The 16734-nt window shown below is 37.3% G+C and overlaps 1 protein-coding gene across 1 annotated transcript in view; it reads right to left on the reverse strand.

The window, feature by feature from the left end:
• Nucleotides 1-2004: 2004 nt before the first annotated feature.
• FRRS1 (ferric chelate reductase 1) overlaps nucleotides 2005-16734 on the reverse strand; it is a 44905-nt gene continuing 30175 nt past the window's right edge. Inside the window, exons 9-16 of the mRNA XM_002920774.4 lie at nucleotides 11352-11465; nucleotides 9898-10010; nucleotides 8166-8252; nucleotides 5745-5842; nucleotides 5433-5491; nucleotides 4440-4583; nucleotides 2968-3029; nucleotides 2005-2886 (exon numbers count right to left, since the gene is read on the reverse strand). Of these exons, the coding sequence (XP_002920820.1) occupies nucleotides 2794-2886; nucleotides 2968-3029; nucleotides 4440-4583; nucleotides 5433-5491; nucleotides 5745-5842; nucleotides 8166-8252; nucleotides 9898-10010; nucleotides 11352-11465 (770 nt within the window). The 3' untranslated portion in view covers nucleotides 2005-2793. The remainder of the gene's footprint in view (nucleotides 2887-2967; nucleotides 3030-4439; nucleotides 4584-5432; nucleotides 5492-5744; nucleotides 5843-8165; nucleotides 8253-9897; nucleotides 10011-11351; nucleotides 11466-16734) is intronic.

Raw genomic sequence — 16734 nt, forward strand, 5'->3', positions numbered from 1 at the left:
AAGAAGCAGGATATGGATAGGAAAAGTGTGTATCAAATTTGAGAAGAGCTTAGAAGAATCCTATCTTTCATGCCCATCTATAATGGATTATCTTAAACAAGGACGTTTGTTCTTTTTTTTCCTGCTTTACCAGAACATAGAGATAAATAAAATTTCAGCCAAAAGCTACATGTGCTCCTAGAGCTTCCTAGCTGGCACTGACTGCCAGAAAGCACCGTCTTTCTTCACCGCATCCCAGACTGAGGCAGGATGTGAAAGGGATGAATAGCACTTCACACACATTACAGCCGAAATTCTGATTGAAACCAAGTAAGCACTAAAGTGAATTTGATTCATTTATTCAATAACTTATGCCATAGGCTACCTACACCCTTAAGATTAATTTCCATAGAGCAGAAAATAATAAAAGCAAAAAAGAGCCCAACCATAATATTCAAGAATTTGTTCCATCTTTTCCAAAAAACATGCTTATTTTTATTTTGTAGAGGAAACCATCTTTAGTAAGAAAACTTATGATTTTGATCACTGGGAGCCACACTGCTGAAGATCTAAAGACAGTTTTATAATCACTCCTATCAAAGGAAGTTTAAAAAAAAATGTTTATTACAGGGGTGCCTGGGTAGCACAGTCGTTAAGCGTCTGCCTTCGGCTCAGGGCGTGATCCCGGCGTTCCAGGATCGAGCCCCACATCGGGCTCGTCCGCTGGGAGCCTGCTTCTTCCTCTCCCACTCCCCCTACTTGTGTTCCCTCTCTCGCTGGCTGTGTCTCTGTCAAATAAATAAATAAAATCTTAAAAAAAATGTTTATTACAAAAACAAGAAGAAATAATGACAGGAGTGAAGAATAGCATTTTTCAACCTGTGGATATCAACCATTCATAAGCAGAAAAATAAAATTTTGATATTAATAAAATCGTGTCTCTATCAAGATTAAATAAGAAAGACTTTTTGGACAACTCTGTGTATCAATTGATGATACAGCAAAATAGTGCCAACAGATTAATCAGGGAAAAGAAAAAGTTAAAACATCTTAGCCTCAGTGCTAGAAATCCAGTAACTTCACATATTTGAAAACCAAACACACCAAGATTCATTTTCCCCTTAAAGGAAGTTTTCTTTGTCATATAGTGTACAATTTATTAAAAGAAGTTTATTAACCTGTAAGCCCCTTATAACTGAAAACTGGAGGAAAATATTTTAGCACACACTTAATTTGCTATACTAAAAAAAAAATTTTAATGAAACTATTTAAAAGGAATGTTTAGAGTGTAAATAGCCTGGCACTCACAGAACATGAACACAGAAGACCCGTAACTCAACCCTAAGCTGTTTATGATAAACACCTATAAAAGGGACAAAAATAAAACTTTCATACCATTTTACCCCCTAAAAGATGTAGGACACACAGGCAAGGCTATTATTTACACCAAATACAAATTAGGTCCTTGGACCGAGCAGAAACTATAAAAAAAACTATATTTTTTTTTTAGCAATGTTCAGTTTTGCTTGCCTCCTCTTCTTAAGATAGATTCATTTGTCACAGGGTCAAATGAATGTAAAGGGAACTACCAAGCAATTGTTACAAATAATCATGGTTAGAAAACAAACAGAAATGTAACCAGAAAAATAATAATAATCCCTAATTTCAGTTTCTAACTCACAACCCCAACCCCCTCCAACCCCCAAAAAAGGCAGAAACTTTTCAAATAAAGATTTAGAGTTGGTGAATTTAAGGGAAATACCACTCCACGGTATGACCTAAGTACTAAAAATGAGTAACAACACAATGAGACAGGAACAAAGCAGTACTCTGGTATTACGGTGCCACCCACTGGCTAGAAGTCCCTATAGCAAATATGAAACCCAGCCATTAAAAAAAGAGATCATTGGAGTAGGAAGGAAAATAACACTGATATTCTAATTCATTACAGCATCAGGAACTTCTAACAAAATAGAACCATCCATATTATTTATTACCACAAAGAAAAAGAGTAACTGCTAAATATATTCACAAGGGTAAATTTTATTACTTATGAAATGCAAGTCTACAATCTCCAAGAGCTAAGACTTAAATCTTAGAGTCAAAACAATTAACATATAAAATGTCATTTCAGCCCTGTAACTAAATATATAAAGACAGTCTTAAGCAGAAGATGCACACTTGCATTTCATTGCTAAAAAAGGAAATTATCATATTCATAATATATTTAAATGTTAGTACTTCTCCTTAAGTACTACCCCCACTTCCACCTTTACCAGAGAAGTAACAGAATACATAGGAAAAAGGACATGTCCAAAAAACTGGACTGAAAAACATAGTTTCTCAAAAAAGTCCATTTTTTGATGGAAGACCATTCAGATAAACTAGCATAAATATTTTCTTTAAAAGAGCACCTTTATAGTCCAAAATATATTCATCTTAATACAATCTCCATTTCCTCCAAGTGACATCATTTCTGTCTTTCCAAATAGTTCTTTCCTTAAAGGCTAACATTCTAAAAATCTCATCATGGAAGAGTCATTTCTCCTCACGAGAAGAGTCATTTCTCCTCAAGTACTACCCTCCTTAGTAACACTCAGAATCACACATAAAGGCTTCACATCCTTTTTATAGTCCATAGGACCCTGCTGAAAGTTGATCTCTAAAAACCACACCTCGGAATTCCTCTAGAGATATGACCTGCTCTTCCAATTCAGAATTCATGAATACGCTCCAGGCAGTCAGTACAGGCTTCAAGTTCCTTTGGCTTAATGATCATTATCATCTGGTCTGCAAAGCCAAGATTTTGCTTGCTCAGAGTTGGTTGATTGCAGATAAAAAGATGATGAGAAAAGTCACATTCCCACAGATATAAACTGCGAACACCACCTTTTTAAAAGCATGACCCTGAAAGAAAAATTGAGACGTGAAAGAAAGAAACTACTGTCATTGAAGTTTGTGTCAATAAATAAGAAAAGGAGGACTTACTTCTGCTTCAGCTGCAGTAAATGACTGGAGGATCTGAATTCTAGCATCATCCAATATTTCAACTGTCAAAAAAAAACAACATAAGTTTGTAAGGCCTGTGAGTATGCCGGTAAACTAACTCTCAAAAAAAAAAAAAAAAGTCCTGAGGTGTAGCATTTGTTGATTTCCATGTGTATATACTCTCATGTCAAGTTACCAAATGTTGCAAACTTCCTGAACATGTAAGGCTCTCACAAACCAGGACAAACTGGCTACAGAATAATATCTTTGTCAAGGGACTTAAAATATACCTCTTCTTCCAGACAATAAACACCACATCAAAGTCTTAACAAACCACGTTTGAAGTACATATGTATTTTAAATAGCAAGCCATAATTCAGCGGTCATCACACACCCCAAGTATATGACCTTATCGAGAACCAAAAATGGCAGGATAGATATTTACTACTTGGCTCCTAAAAGGTGCCCAGGCTCCTAGATTCAAGAGAGAGAGGTCTTATTTTTAGAACTCTACCTTAACTCATTTAGGGAGCTGGAGACTAAATAAGACACAAAGGACACAGCCCAGAAGCCAGCTAGTTTAAAATGTCACGCAGTCTCTACTAATGCTCCATTCCCAATGGCTATAGATATCTTGACCCTGCCTAGGGTCCATCTGGCACTAAGATCAAAATGGACTTGCCACTAGAAAGTCTGGGCAAAATAAGTTCTTTCTATCTAGCTTACCTAGTTAGCTAGCTATATATTATGTAGACGGCAACGCAAGTGTTAGTACGCGGTGAATTTATCAAATAGGCAAAATCTGTCTGCAGCTCTGCCCTGTGTTGAATTTGGGCATCTCTTTGTTTTTCCTCCACTTCTGGGTTCTCTCAGCTCCGCTCATTCAGGATTCTCAGTGTGAACTGGCTCCAAGTCAGACCAGCATTATAAAAAAAGACTTCTGCCCTAAAACCTAAAATCGTTCCCTTTTTTTCCTCACAAATTCTTTTTTTTTTTTTAAGATTTTATTTATTTATTCAACAGAGATAGAGACAGCCAGCGAGAGAGGGAACACAAGCAGGGGGAGGAGGAGAGGAAGAAGCAGGCTCATAGCGGAAGAGCCTGATGTGGGGCTCGATCCCATAACGCCAGGATCACGCCCTGAGCCGAAGGCAGACGCTTAACCGCTGTGCCACCCAGGCACCCCTTTTCCTCACAAATTCTAATACTAATGAGTATTAAAAAAAAGAGCAGAATATTTCCATGTCATCGGAATCTGGGATGTACTATATGGTGACTAACATAATATAATAAAAAATCATTAAAAAAAACAAAAAAAGAATATTTCCATGAGTTCGAACACTGACTAATCACCACAGACATTTTTAGTGAGCTATACGGTAAGAGTCAGCCATGAGTATCTAGACACTAATTACATTCCTAGAGTTTGGATAAAGGTGATTCTACATAACATGGCTGTTTGAGCAGGTTACCTTTTCGAGAAAGTCGGTAGGCGTGTATCTCCAGTACAACGTCCGTCCCAACATGCCAGGCTACAAATCCAATCATTGCATAGGTTTTCCATGGGCTAGGAAGATCTAGTCCTGGTAAGTCCATTCCCAGGAACATTGCTGCCACTATATTTATAAGAAAAATATATATATTCAAATGTAGTCACCTTCAAGAGAAGTAATTATGTGTGTACATGTGTGTGTCATATATCAAGTAAAACACAGGAAAAGAGTTCATAAGATGAATTAGACTAATATTTAAGACCAAATAATTAACTTAGTTTTTTTTTAATTTTAAGACTAGAAAGGTAAGATGGGGAATTATAATTATGATCTACCAACTGTTTAAAAAGAGACACTCAAACTTTCCAAACAGTTTTACGCCTGCAATGCAGGAAAGGGAGGAAAGTATGGAAATCGTTGTTGACTATACTCCTCCTTCCACAAAGAACCCCCAAAGACTATCGAAATGTAAGAGTAGGAGGAGGTGTCAGTTTAGGTATTTATTATACAAAGCGTCAAAATATACTGGATAACCATACTTGACTTTTGAAAATCATCCTTCCCTGGAAGGTACCATCCCCATGGAAGGGACCTGCAGACAGAGCACTGGGATGTCCCCAGCCCACCTCAGCCCAACTCACAAATGACCCTCAACTTGAGCGTTTGGCCATTAGCATGGCTTTTTTACTGGCAAAGGCAAACGCTAAAAAAAAAAAAAAAAAAAAAAAAAAAAGTGTCTTAGAAGGAAAGTTTTAAAGCCATTTCAAAAACCTTAAACTTAAAACTGAAATAATGACTTCAATTATTACCTCTAGAAATTACTTTCTGGATTTCAATGTTTAAGGCTGATTTCTCCTCAACAACCAATTACTCCAATTACTAATACATCTAAAAATCATTTAAGCCAAATTACCACCTGCAATATAAACAACCAGCAATTATATAAGAATAAGTGGCAGCACAATTACTTACCTGCTATTATTCTAGCAGCTGTGCCCATACTCCAATGAGTCCAGTTAAATATTTGCCTTCTACCAAATAAAGAACCAGTCAGTATGCTCAAAGTGACAGAACTACAATGAATTCCCAAAAGAATGAAAAACACGCTATTTCCCTTATTGCCTAGGAATTAGATGTCTGAAACACATTTTAAAACTGTTTAAAGTAAATATCATTTACCACTGAATTTTATAACATGCAAAGTGTTTTCACGTAAAAAGGAACCCGTCTGCCAAATAATGGTATCCACATTAAGACCATCTATATATAAAAGCTGTTAAGTACCTGGGATCATGTAAAGGTGGCCTGAATGCTGCCGAAAGGGGCTGAAGAACTGCTAAAATCATCACTATGCAGCCAAGGTATGGATGATAACCTGCGTACTGAACAAAGTTACATCATTTTAATGGTCCCGATCTTGCCCACCAGTTTAAATCCTCACATTAAAAATAACACACACAGATGATGTCTTCTTAGTGTTTTTCTGTAGCTTTAAACGTTTACTAAGAACAGGCACAATGCACTGAGCACCTACTGCACACCAGGCATGTACTTTATATGCATGATTACTGAGGCTCACTGCAATGCCGGACAGTTATCAATACCCCGCCTTCATGGGGAACTGAGGCTTGGAGATATCAAGCGGTGCGTGCAATGCCGCACAGTGTGTAAGCAGTTGTGGTGGAGTCCATGCAGGGTGCTGCCTCTCCCTCGTCAGGACATTAGATGATCACCAACACCAGCAAGGCCCACCTAGGACTAGTTAGGACCCCCATGGATGGTAATTTTGTTTAGAACTCTGTTTCAGGGGCGCCTGGGTGGCTCAGTTGCTAAGCGTCTGCCTTCGGCTCAGGGCCTGATCCTAGGGTCCTGGGATCAAGCCCCACATCAGGCTCCCTGCTCTGCTGGGAGCCTGCTTCTTCCTCTCCCACTCCCCCTGCTTGTCTTCCCTCTCTTGCTGGCTGTCTCTCTCTCTGTCAAATTAACAAATAAAATTAAAAAAAAAAAAAAAAGGGGGAACTCTGTGTTTCCCTGAGCTGAAGGTTCTATGTGATTCCTGGTAACTCAAATGCTTAACAGAGCCTTAATCACTCAATAATTGTCGATTAAATGAGTAACCCATATAGACACTGCATTACAATCTTAGCTCCTCTGTTCAGAAAGGAGGGATAACCTGAGAAAAAACACGAACAAAGTAGCTCAACCCTTTCAGCTCCACTCCTCTCTCAGACGGCTGGATTGGACCACTTAGCACAATTATTCCACTAAAAAACTTCAGAATGGGACTAAGGAGATCTTCTAACCTGGGACATGTTTAGATGGGGGAATATTACAGTCTGTTGTCACTGACTGCCATGCTTGGGTAGGCTCTAACATCTGTGATCTAGAACAAGGGTACAGTGGTTTCTCAGCCATGATGGGAAGCTTTGGTCAAGAAGAGCAATAGGCAGACAAAAGAACATTATAAAAACATATTCAGGCTATGGACTCAGTTATATATGGATAAAATTATAACCAGGACCATGGAGAGGGAAAGCGCCTCTATCTCATAAAACCTCAGTAACAGCAGCAAAGAAATCCCTATATGTGCTTAGAATGTGCAGAAAACTTTCCTAAGTGCTTTCAGCTAATTAACTCTCAATTCTCAAAAAGCCTGTGATGTAGTTACTATAGTCTCCCCTTCATACGATCCGATTCATAAACTGCAAAGACTGCAAACTACAAAGCTTACAAAATAAGCATTACCCCTGTCCCAAATACCTGCATAAAATAAGGTTCTGATGTCTAGGTTCATATCAGAAAATCCTCATCATTTCCTTTAAGAAAATAGGTTGGGGGCGCCTGGGTAGCACAGCGGTTAAGCGTCTGCCTTCGGCTCAGGGCGTGATCCCGGCGTTATGGGATCGAGCCCCACATCAGGCTCCTCTGCTGTGAGCCTGCTTCTTCCTCTCCCACTCCCCCTGTTTGTGTTCCCTCTCTCGCTGGCTGTCTCTATCTCTGTCAAATAAATAAATAAAATCTTTAAAAAAAAAAAAAAAACAGGTTGACCAATTCAGAAACTACCTAAAAAGCAGGAGGGAGGTCTTCTAGTGACCCAAGATTCATCAATCTCGCCCTTATAGCAACAGCCCGAACTGAAATATTAAAGTTTGAGATCGAATTCTGACTAGCTATAAAATTGGAGAAGTGTCATGGAAGCACAGGCTCTGACCTTAGGTACATCACTTATTCTCAGTAAGCCTTAATCGTTCATTCAGTATTTACTGAGGACCTACTACACACCAGAACCTGCTCTGGGTGCTTCAGATACACCGGTGAGCATACCAGTAAACATCTTCACTCTGACGTTAGCTTAGTGGTAATCACAGTACTAGTTAGAGAAAACCACTTATGAGGGTTCACGTTCCTTAGACATCACACTGTGAATTTTCACCTCTCCATAGTGAGAAAACTCACCCAAGCTATGTAGAGTACCCATAACATCTGATGCAGCCTACAAATATATTTCATTACCAAGTAATCTGCAATGACATCCTCGCTCTATCCCCGAACCCCCATCTATACGGAATAGTTGCCACATGATTAAAAAAGGAAAGAGAAATGCATGCAGAAATATCTTTTAACCTCTCATTTGAGAATGAAACAGCAACCTCCTTGACCTCAAAGTGAATTTATATAAAATCATCCTGTTTAAAAGATACTTACCCAACTCCAGCCTCTTCTGTAAACAAAAGGCAGCACAAAAGCAATGCAGGTAAGGGCGGTGGTCGTGACCATGAGCATCCGATGCGCCTGCAAAGGTGAAAAGGCACCATGAGAATACAATTAACCAGGTAAGAGGAAGGAGCTGGCGGCACTATTGTGAGATTGTTGGGTGGGAGTCACTGAAGGCACGCATTCAATGGACATCTAACCACCATTCACAGTGAGTTAAAAAAACAAAAAAACTTAGAAAACGACTGAATTTTAAAGAAAACTCTAAGCTGCCACCCTCGTCATTCAAAAGCATTTGCCAAGACTTCACCTGCACAGAGTAGCAGGAATGGCTATTTCACACACGGAGCACACCTCCTTGCCAAAAATCCTTCGTCTCCTTCCTTTATTAAGTTCAACCACCAAGCACAGTGCTGACCGGTATCATGAGACAGTAAGGAAACAGAAAATATTGTCTCCCAAGGAGCTTAGCGCACAAGTGAGTAGATGAGAGAAACATGTATGAAATGTCAATTCATTGTCTAAATCATGCGAGTGGAATGACACTGTTAATTGAGTATGCTAGAATAAATGGTGCAAACAAAAACTATCTCAGGGAAGGGAGGACATGTAATCACTCTATATATCACACTACGTATAGAGACATCAGAGTTTTAAAGGCAGTAGAGAACTGAATTGGTAAAGTGGGGACACAAAGAATTTTCCAACTGGGAATATTCATATGAGCAGATAAGAGAGAGAGACAGAGAAAGAGAGAGAAATCAAAGGCAGAGACAGAGGCAAGCAAGGTACATAGCAGTAGTGAGAACATATAAAACAGATCGACCCTGCCAGCCAATAGTGAGAAACCAGGTTAGATAAGGTAAATCTTAAAGGCTACAAATGTATATGTACATAAAGTTTTAAGAATACCCCTTATAAAGTTCAAATTGTATCAACAAGCAGCATTTTCTCAAAAGCAGACATGTACATTCTATCTCAACACAGACTCATTGATCTTCCACTGTATGTGCAACATCTAAATTCCATGACACGTGAAAGAGAAGGTTTGTTTTGTTTCAGGGGTGCTTACTGACTCTTGTCTTTCTGTTAAGAGTCTGCCTCCTCATCCCATGCAAAGGGGCAGCATGAAAAGAAACACTTCTAGCTCCTCTTCCCGTCCACAGAGGAGATACATGATCTTGATCAGTGTGCCAGGGACGGTCTAACATTCATTGGCATCAACCAGAGAACAGACCCCTGTTTAGAAATGCATGAACCCCAACTACTTTCTTCGGCTCTACCATCCTCCTTGACCTATCTGTACTGAGTGAGTGCAGTGAATGAAAGCTCTTGCAGGCTCTACCCTTGGTCAATAGACATGTAAGTCAAGATCTTTTGGGTCCCAAAGTCTATGTTACAAAGGGAGGCACATGGCATTGTGACATTCTCCAATCCAACCTGACCCTCATAAAGCTGTCTCTATTTTGATCACCATCAAGTATCTTATGTCTCTTCTCAATTGGTTAGGAAACCAAAGGGTAAAATGAAGGGATTATTAGGATTTCACAACTACAACAACTATAACCACCAAAAAAAAAAAAAAAAAAAAAAAAAAAAAAAAAAAAAAAAAAAAAAAAAAAAAAAAAAANAGGAAAAGGAAAAGAAGCCCACATATTACATGCTTTCATGTTGCAATGTTCAAATAATATGGAAATTGCATTAAACCTTTTCTCCCACTTACCTGAAACCAAGCTGCTTGACCAAAGAAAGCCTTTGACCAAACAGATTTGAAGAACCGAGCAACAAGCACACCTATGCTCACGGTAGTCATCCATGCCACAAACATTAAGGCACCTGCAGGTGAAAAAATAGAATGGTTGACATCACAAACCAAGCTGTTTCTTAAAGGGCCAAGCCAAATGCTCAGAACATGGAAAACAACTAATGAAATACATTCAATGAACGTAAGCATAACCTAAAAACACCCCGCATATCACAGCTTTTACCACGACCACTACTGCTTCTACGAGCTAATACTTCCGTCACTCCTATCATGTGCCAGGCATTGTCCCTGAGTTCTTTACGTGTAGTACTCTCATTGATCTTTACAACAATCCCATTCAGTAGTTATAATTATTATTCCAGTTGTGCTGGATGGGGAAACTAAGGAAGAGAGAAGTTAAGTAACTTGCCTAAGGTTTCAAAGTTGGGATTCAAACCCAGTCTGGCTTCAGCAGCCGTGCTCTTAATCACGACACTAATACAGACCTCCTGCGGGTACGTGAGCATCTTCTCACTGCTCATTCCAAAAACAATGAAAACCAAATAGGCAGGTCACATGCGAAATCCAATTACTGTCACACTGGAGCTACTAGTAGAAGCAAATTACCAATAATAAACTTATTTTCAAGCTTAACTATGATGACATTTATTGAAACTCTACTGGAAGGAATAACTCTGGAGAATAGAAAGGAAATATACCAAATAAGGACAGATTCCCCACACACAAGTACACAGTACACTATTCCCCTACTTTTAAATCTCTTCTTTTCAATAAACCAGGCTACTTTTCAAATGGAATCAACTTTCATCTGTAGAATCAGGGAATGTTACAGCCTTATTTTAGGCTACTGCTCCTCCAACGTGGTTAATTTCATCATTTTAATCATTTAATCATTTCATGATTAAAATCATCATATGTATAGCACTGAGTAATCTGTATACCCTCAAATACTTATACACTGACCAGTTCTTCAACAAAACTGTTTCTTTGAAACCAAACTACTGTTAAACAATCAAAATCACAAAACATTCTTCTATTACAAGCCTTTATTTTAATAAATGGCCTAATTAAGGTTTCACAAAAATTAAATTGATTAACCCAGATACTCAACTCTGGCTACAGTTAGAAATAAGTAGGGCACTCTTTAAAAATTATAGATGTCTTAAAAGCTCCATTAGTGATTTTAATGTACAGCAGGGTTAAAACCACTGAATTATCCCTACTTTCCATTTTTAATAAAAATTAGCAAATATTAAGATAGACACTGCTACTTGCAAATGTTAATATTTAAACATAGAAGATGGATGAACATTTGGTAAATTATGCCCACCGCCATTCCTAATCCAGCCAGCACTGAGTCATCAGGTAAATTTATTGCACAAAGTAGTAATAATACCACACACGTAACTTACCATGAGCTTTCAGAAGGAATAAAGAACGGGATCCTCCCACATTCTTTGGATAGTCTGTCACATTATGTTTTTCATATGTAATCAAAGGTTGCTGAGAATGCTTATAGATTCGACCTGAAATTTCAAAAAAAAGAAAATGAAGAAGAATTACTTCCTCAGGAGAGAAAGAATGGAAAGACAGTGGCATGGCAAAGAAACAAACTTTCTTAAGGTAATAAAAATAAATAAATATCATCAGAGATGCCATTCATACACACAAGCCACGTAAATGTATATACAAGTACACACAATCATCTTGAAAAAAGTGAAAGAAATAATTTGGCCAATCAAGAGACAAATCAAAATGAGGACAAAGATTGGAGACATTACAGTGGAAGAGCTGGTGGTATGCAAGAGACCAAACACTGTCAAAATGATCACTGATAATATCAAAAATCACTGAAAATGTAAAATATAATTCTTCAAAGAAACTACATACTTTTAAAAATTTGGAATCCTAGACTAAACTAACAGAAATTGGACTTGGATGAAGTGGGTGGGTAGAAGACAAACAAAAGCATTTTGATGCAATATTATATTATTTGGCATATGATCAATTTGGACTGGCTTTGACTAACAAATCAAAACCCCAAGTAACAGTGGTATAAACAAACTGAGGATGTGTTATTATTTATTATGTATAAGATTAAGTCTGTGGATGTGTAGAATTAGTTTGGTATGTGAGTACGTATGTGTGGTTATTCATTCTGGGAATATATCCTACAGAAATACTTCCCTTTTACCCAAAGATATATATATACAAGACTGTCTACAAAAAGTGGATTTTTTGTGCTGGACCAAAAAAAAAAAAATTTAAGCAAGCTAAATATCTATCATTAGGAGACTAAATCATGGAATATACATACATTATTTTTAGAATACAGCGCAAGTGTAAAAAAATAAAAAGAATTAAGAAATTTTATTTTTTAAGATTTTATTTATTTATTTGAGAGAGAGAGAGAAAGAACAAGCAGGGAGCAGGGTCAGGAGGAGAAGGAGAAGCAGGCTCCCCACTGAGCAGGGAGCCTGATGCAGGGCTCAATCCCAGAACCCTGGGATCATGACCTGAGCCAAACGCAGACACTTAACCAACTGAGCCACCCAGGCACCCCAAAAATTTGATATAACAGATATATAGGAATCTTTACACCAACGAAATACTAGACTACAGACTACATCTCAATAATTTCCAAAAAGAAATAATTATACAAGATACAGGTTATATTATTTATCCAAAAGGCAACAAAACTAAAAATGAACAACAAAAAGCTAGGAAAAAATGATCCACGTAGATATTTATAAAACTACTCTTCTAAATAACCCTGGGGCTAAGTAGGAAATCAAAATTTAAATCGCCAAGTCTTCTTTAAAATGAATAACAATGAAGACACTTCATATCAAAACTCATATGATGCAATCAAGGTACTATTCAAAAGAAGTTTTTATCATTTAAAAAACATTTCCATTTAAAAAAAAAAGACTTAAAGTATTGAAGTCATCATTTAATTCAAGGTGTTTACAACAACAAAATATAACCCAGGAAACCAGAGAGGGAGACTGATTAAAAATAAAGGTAGAAATTAACAAATTAATAAGTCAAAAAATGAAGTTGATAAAAGGTCAATCGACTGAGTTTTTGGCAAGTCCAACCACAAAATAAAAAGAAAGAACACAAACAGTATCAGAAATAAAAAGGGGGACACAGCTGCTGATATAGAAGATACTCTTTAAAATTATAAGAAAATGCTACCTACAACTTTAAGTAAGCCAAAAATATTTCAAAATCTAAATGAAATGAATGCATTTCTGGAAAAATATAGAATTATAAAACTTCACCAAAGAAGTAAACTCTTGGAGAGTAATAATGATAGAAGAATTTTTTTAATTAGTCAAATATTTCTATCCCTAAAGGTTCTGACAGTTATTATGTGGATGAGTTCTATCATACAATTTTAAAAATTTTTTTAACTTTAAAAATTCTTATTTATTTAAGCTCTCCCAGAGTTCATTCTATGAGATTAGCATAATACTGAAACCAAAAATTAGGCAAGCACATACACGCGCACACTCACACAATCCCACAACCATAGATAGAATATAGATACAAAGTTTAAATAAAATATTAATGAATATAGATACAAATTATGAATTATGATGAATTATGAATATAGATACAAAGTTTAAATTATGAATATAGATACAAAGTTTAAATAAAATATTAATGATTCAAATCAACTGCGCATTAAGAGAGCTATAAAACATAGCCAGGCAAAGTTTATCCCAAGAAGGTGAGGATAATTCGCCACTCTGAAGTCTATAAAAGTAATGATAAAATATTATCTTAATTGCTGCCTAAAAGACACCAGATGAAATTCAGCACATGTTCATGTCACGAACTCTGTAAAGTTAGGAAAAGATCACTTCCTAAACACCATAAAAGACACCCACCAAAAAAATACAATAAACACGACACAACACTGAATATCAGAAGCATTCCCATCAAAATCAGAAACAAGACAAGAATGCAGGCCAGATCACCGCTTCTAGTCCACATTTTTCTGGGAGAAGTAAACAATGCAATGAAACAAGGAAAAAATGAGGGTGATTGAACCTTATCGTTATTGGCATAAGATACGATGTTTATCTAGAAAATCCAAAATGATCAACTAGCAAACCAGATGGCCAAGTTCAAGATAAACACTCAAAAATCAGTAACTTTCCTATACACCAACAAATTTAGAAAATGTAAGAAAAATAATCCCATTCACAATAGTTTGTATTAGAAATCTATAAAGGGGCGCCTGGGTGGCTCAGTCGTTAAGCGTCTGCCTTCAGCTCAGGTCATGATCCCAGCGTTCTGGGATCGAGCCCTGCATCGGGCTCCCTGCTCAGCAGGAAGCCTTCTTCTCCCTCTCCCACTCCCCCTGCTTGTGTTCCCTCTCTCGCTGCCTCTCTCTGTCAAATAAATAAATAAAAATTTAAAAAAAAAAAGAAATCTATAAAATACATAGAAACAAAGTAACAAAAAATATATGAGCCTCTATGAAGACATGAAGAAAACCGCCAGATTTTAATCAATGGAATATCCAATATATTCCTGGATAGAAAGACTCGCTATTGCAAAGATGTCAATTATTCCCCAAATTAATCTAAAATTTCACTGCAGTTCCAGTCACAACCCCAACAGGATTTTTAATGGAATCTGACAATCATTTCTAAAGTTTTATCTAGAAGAAGAGAAACACAACAAAGAGGCAAGAATTCCTGAAAACGGGGGCCAGGAGGGGACTCATGCTCTATCAAAATTCATAGCCTATTATAAAGCTACAGTAGTTTCAACTGGTACAGTAATGGAGTAATGGAAGAATAAACTAAAAATAGTTTGATTTACTGACAGACGTTTGGCTTCTGAAGCAGCAGAGATAAAATGAACTATTCAAAAAATGGTGTTAGGACGCCTGGTTATTCGCTTCACAAATACTATTGTATCATGGCTTGTTTATAACAGAGAGGATCAGAGAAAGCAGAAAACAAGAAAAGTTTTATGTAATGGATACCTAGAGACGGGAGTCAAGAGGAAAGAGACAATAACTATCAGGAATTATACTGAATTAGCAGAGTTGTGGTGAAGAAAACCAGACCACATTCCCAATAGCCTGAGAGGCAAGTTGGAAGAAAGTGTTTTTAAATTCTGATTCACTGCAGACCCACAGGCTAACCAAGAACTTACCCTTCATTAAAGCAGAATTTGGGGATTTCTTTGTATGGCTCCATTATAACCTTGGATTTCTGCTCAAAGGCAGATTGACTTCATGTTTAGTACAAGGCTCTACAGTATTACCCTGACATGTGGTATTCCTAAATTGTTAAAATAACTGGTCATACGATAACAAGGTCTCCAATTTGTTAATTATTTAAACTGGTAGATTTCCTAATTGTGAATTACTTATTCACCCTGGTGAGTTCTATCATTTCCCATGACTGCTTATCTCATGATAGGACAATGTCAGCATTCTTGGGTGGGAGACAGCATTAGAAAAAGGTTTTAAATGGATTTTACTGCAATTGGGTACCTTTTACATTTTATATGGGTTACAGAGATTTTATGATTGCTTTGAAAAATGGTTTCAACCTCACAGAGCCTTAATGCTTTTAAGCAGAGTGCAATTTATAAATGCTTCACATACATATAACTAGATAAAAGAGAATGATTTATGTGGCAATTGTACTTTGTTCTACAATACAAGGGTACTGGCAAGTTTATTCCCTGAAGCAGTAATGTCTAGGTTTGGGGGTTTTCTGGGGGTTGGGTTTTTTGTTGTTGTTGTTGTTTTTTAGGTTTTGTTTTGCTTTTCTGCTTTGCACTCCACCAGTTTAAAAAAATGAGTCTGTGTCCCCCATATATGTACACTTTAGTTAATAAACATATTTATGTACTCTTGTTTTAATGCATTATGAACACTGTAAAATATATTAAAATAGAAATTTTTGAGACGAGATGAGATAAAACAAATCTAAATAGAAGGTTCTAGTGTTGTCCTTGTATCCCCTGGACTGCCTTACAATATATACACCTTATTTGGGAGAAAATTGTCCTGGAGTAGTAAGTTATCAAACCACAGTATACAAAACAATCATCTGGGATGCTTGTTAAAAATGCAGATTCCAAGCATCAACGATTCAGTGGGTCTAAGCTGGAGTCCGGGAATCTACATTTTCAGGAGTCACTCCAAGTGGTTCTGAGCAGGTTGGTTGAGGCCACAAGAAAGAGATGCCCCCAATACACCATTAGCATTAGCAACACCAGCAGGACAGGGAGATACAACAATGCTCCACTCTGTACCTACATTATCCATGAACCAGGTATTTTCTGGGGAAATACTGGAACTACCACTTGAAATATTGTTTCTACCAGAAAAGAGATTCCAATTTCTACAGCGCTGACCCAAGAGAAATTTTTGGCACTGTCATACACCCCCCCACACACAATTTATTATATAATAGAATTCATCCACTTAAATGAAATTGCTTTTCTTTTAAAGCGTAAATTTTTTAGGGGCGCCTGGGTGGCTCAGTCGTTAGGTGTCTGCCTTCGGCTCAGGCCGTGATCCCAGCGTTCTGGGATCGAGCCCCACATCAGGCTCCTCTGCTGGGAGCCTGCTTCTTCCTCTCCCACTCCCCCTACTTGTGTTCCCTCTCTCACTGGCTGTCTCTCTCTGTCAAATAAATAAATAACATCTTTTAAAAAAAAAAAGTGTAAATTTTTTAAGTATCAAGTTTTTCTTTTAAAGATGTTATTTATTGATTTATTTGTGAAAGAGAGAACATGAGCGGGGGGGGGGGG

This window comes from Ailuropoda melanoleuca, chromosome 2, assembly GCF_002007445.2.
Source record: "Ailuropoda melanoleuca isolate Jingjing chromosome 2, ASM200744v2, whole genome shotgun sequence".
Classification (NCBI taxonomy): Eukaryota; Metazoa; Chordata; class Mammalia; order Carnivora; family Ursidae; genus Ailuropoda; species Ailuropoda melanoleuca.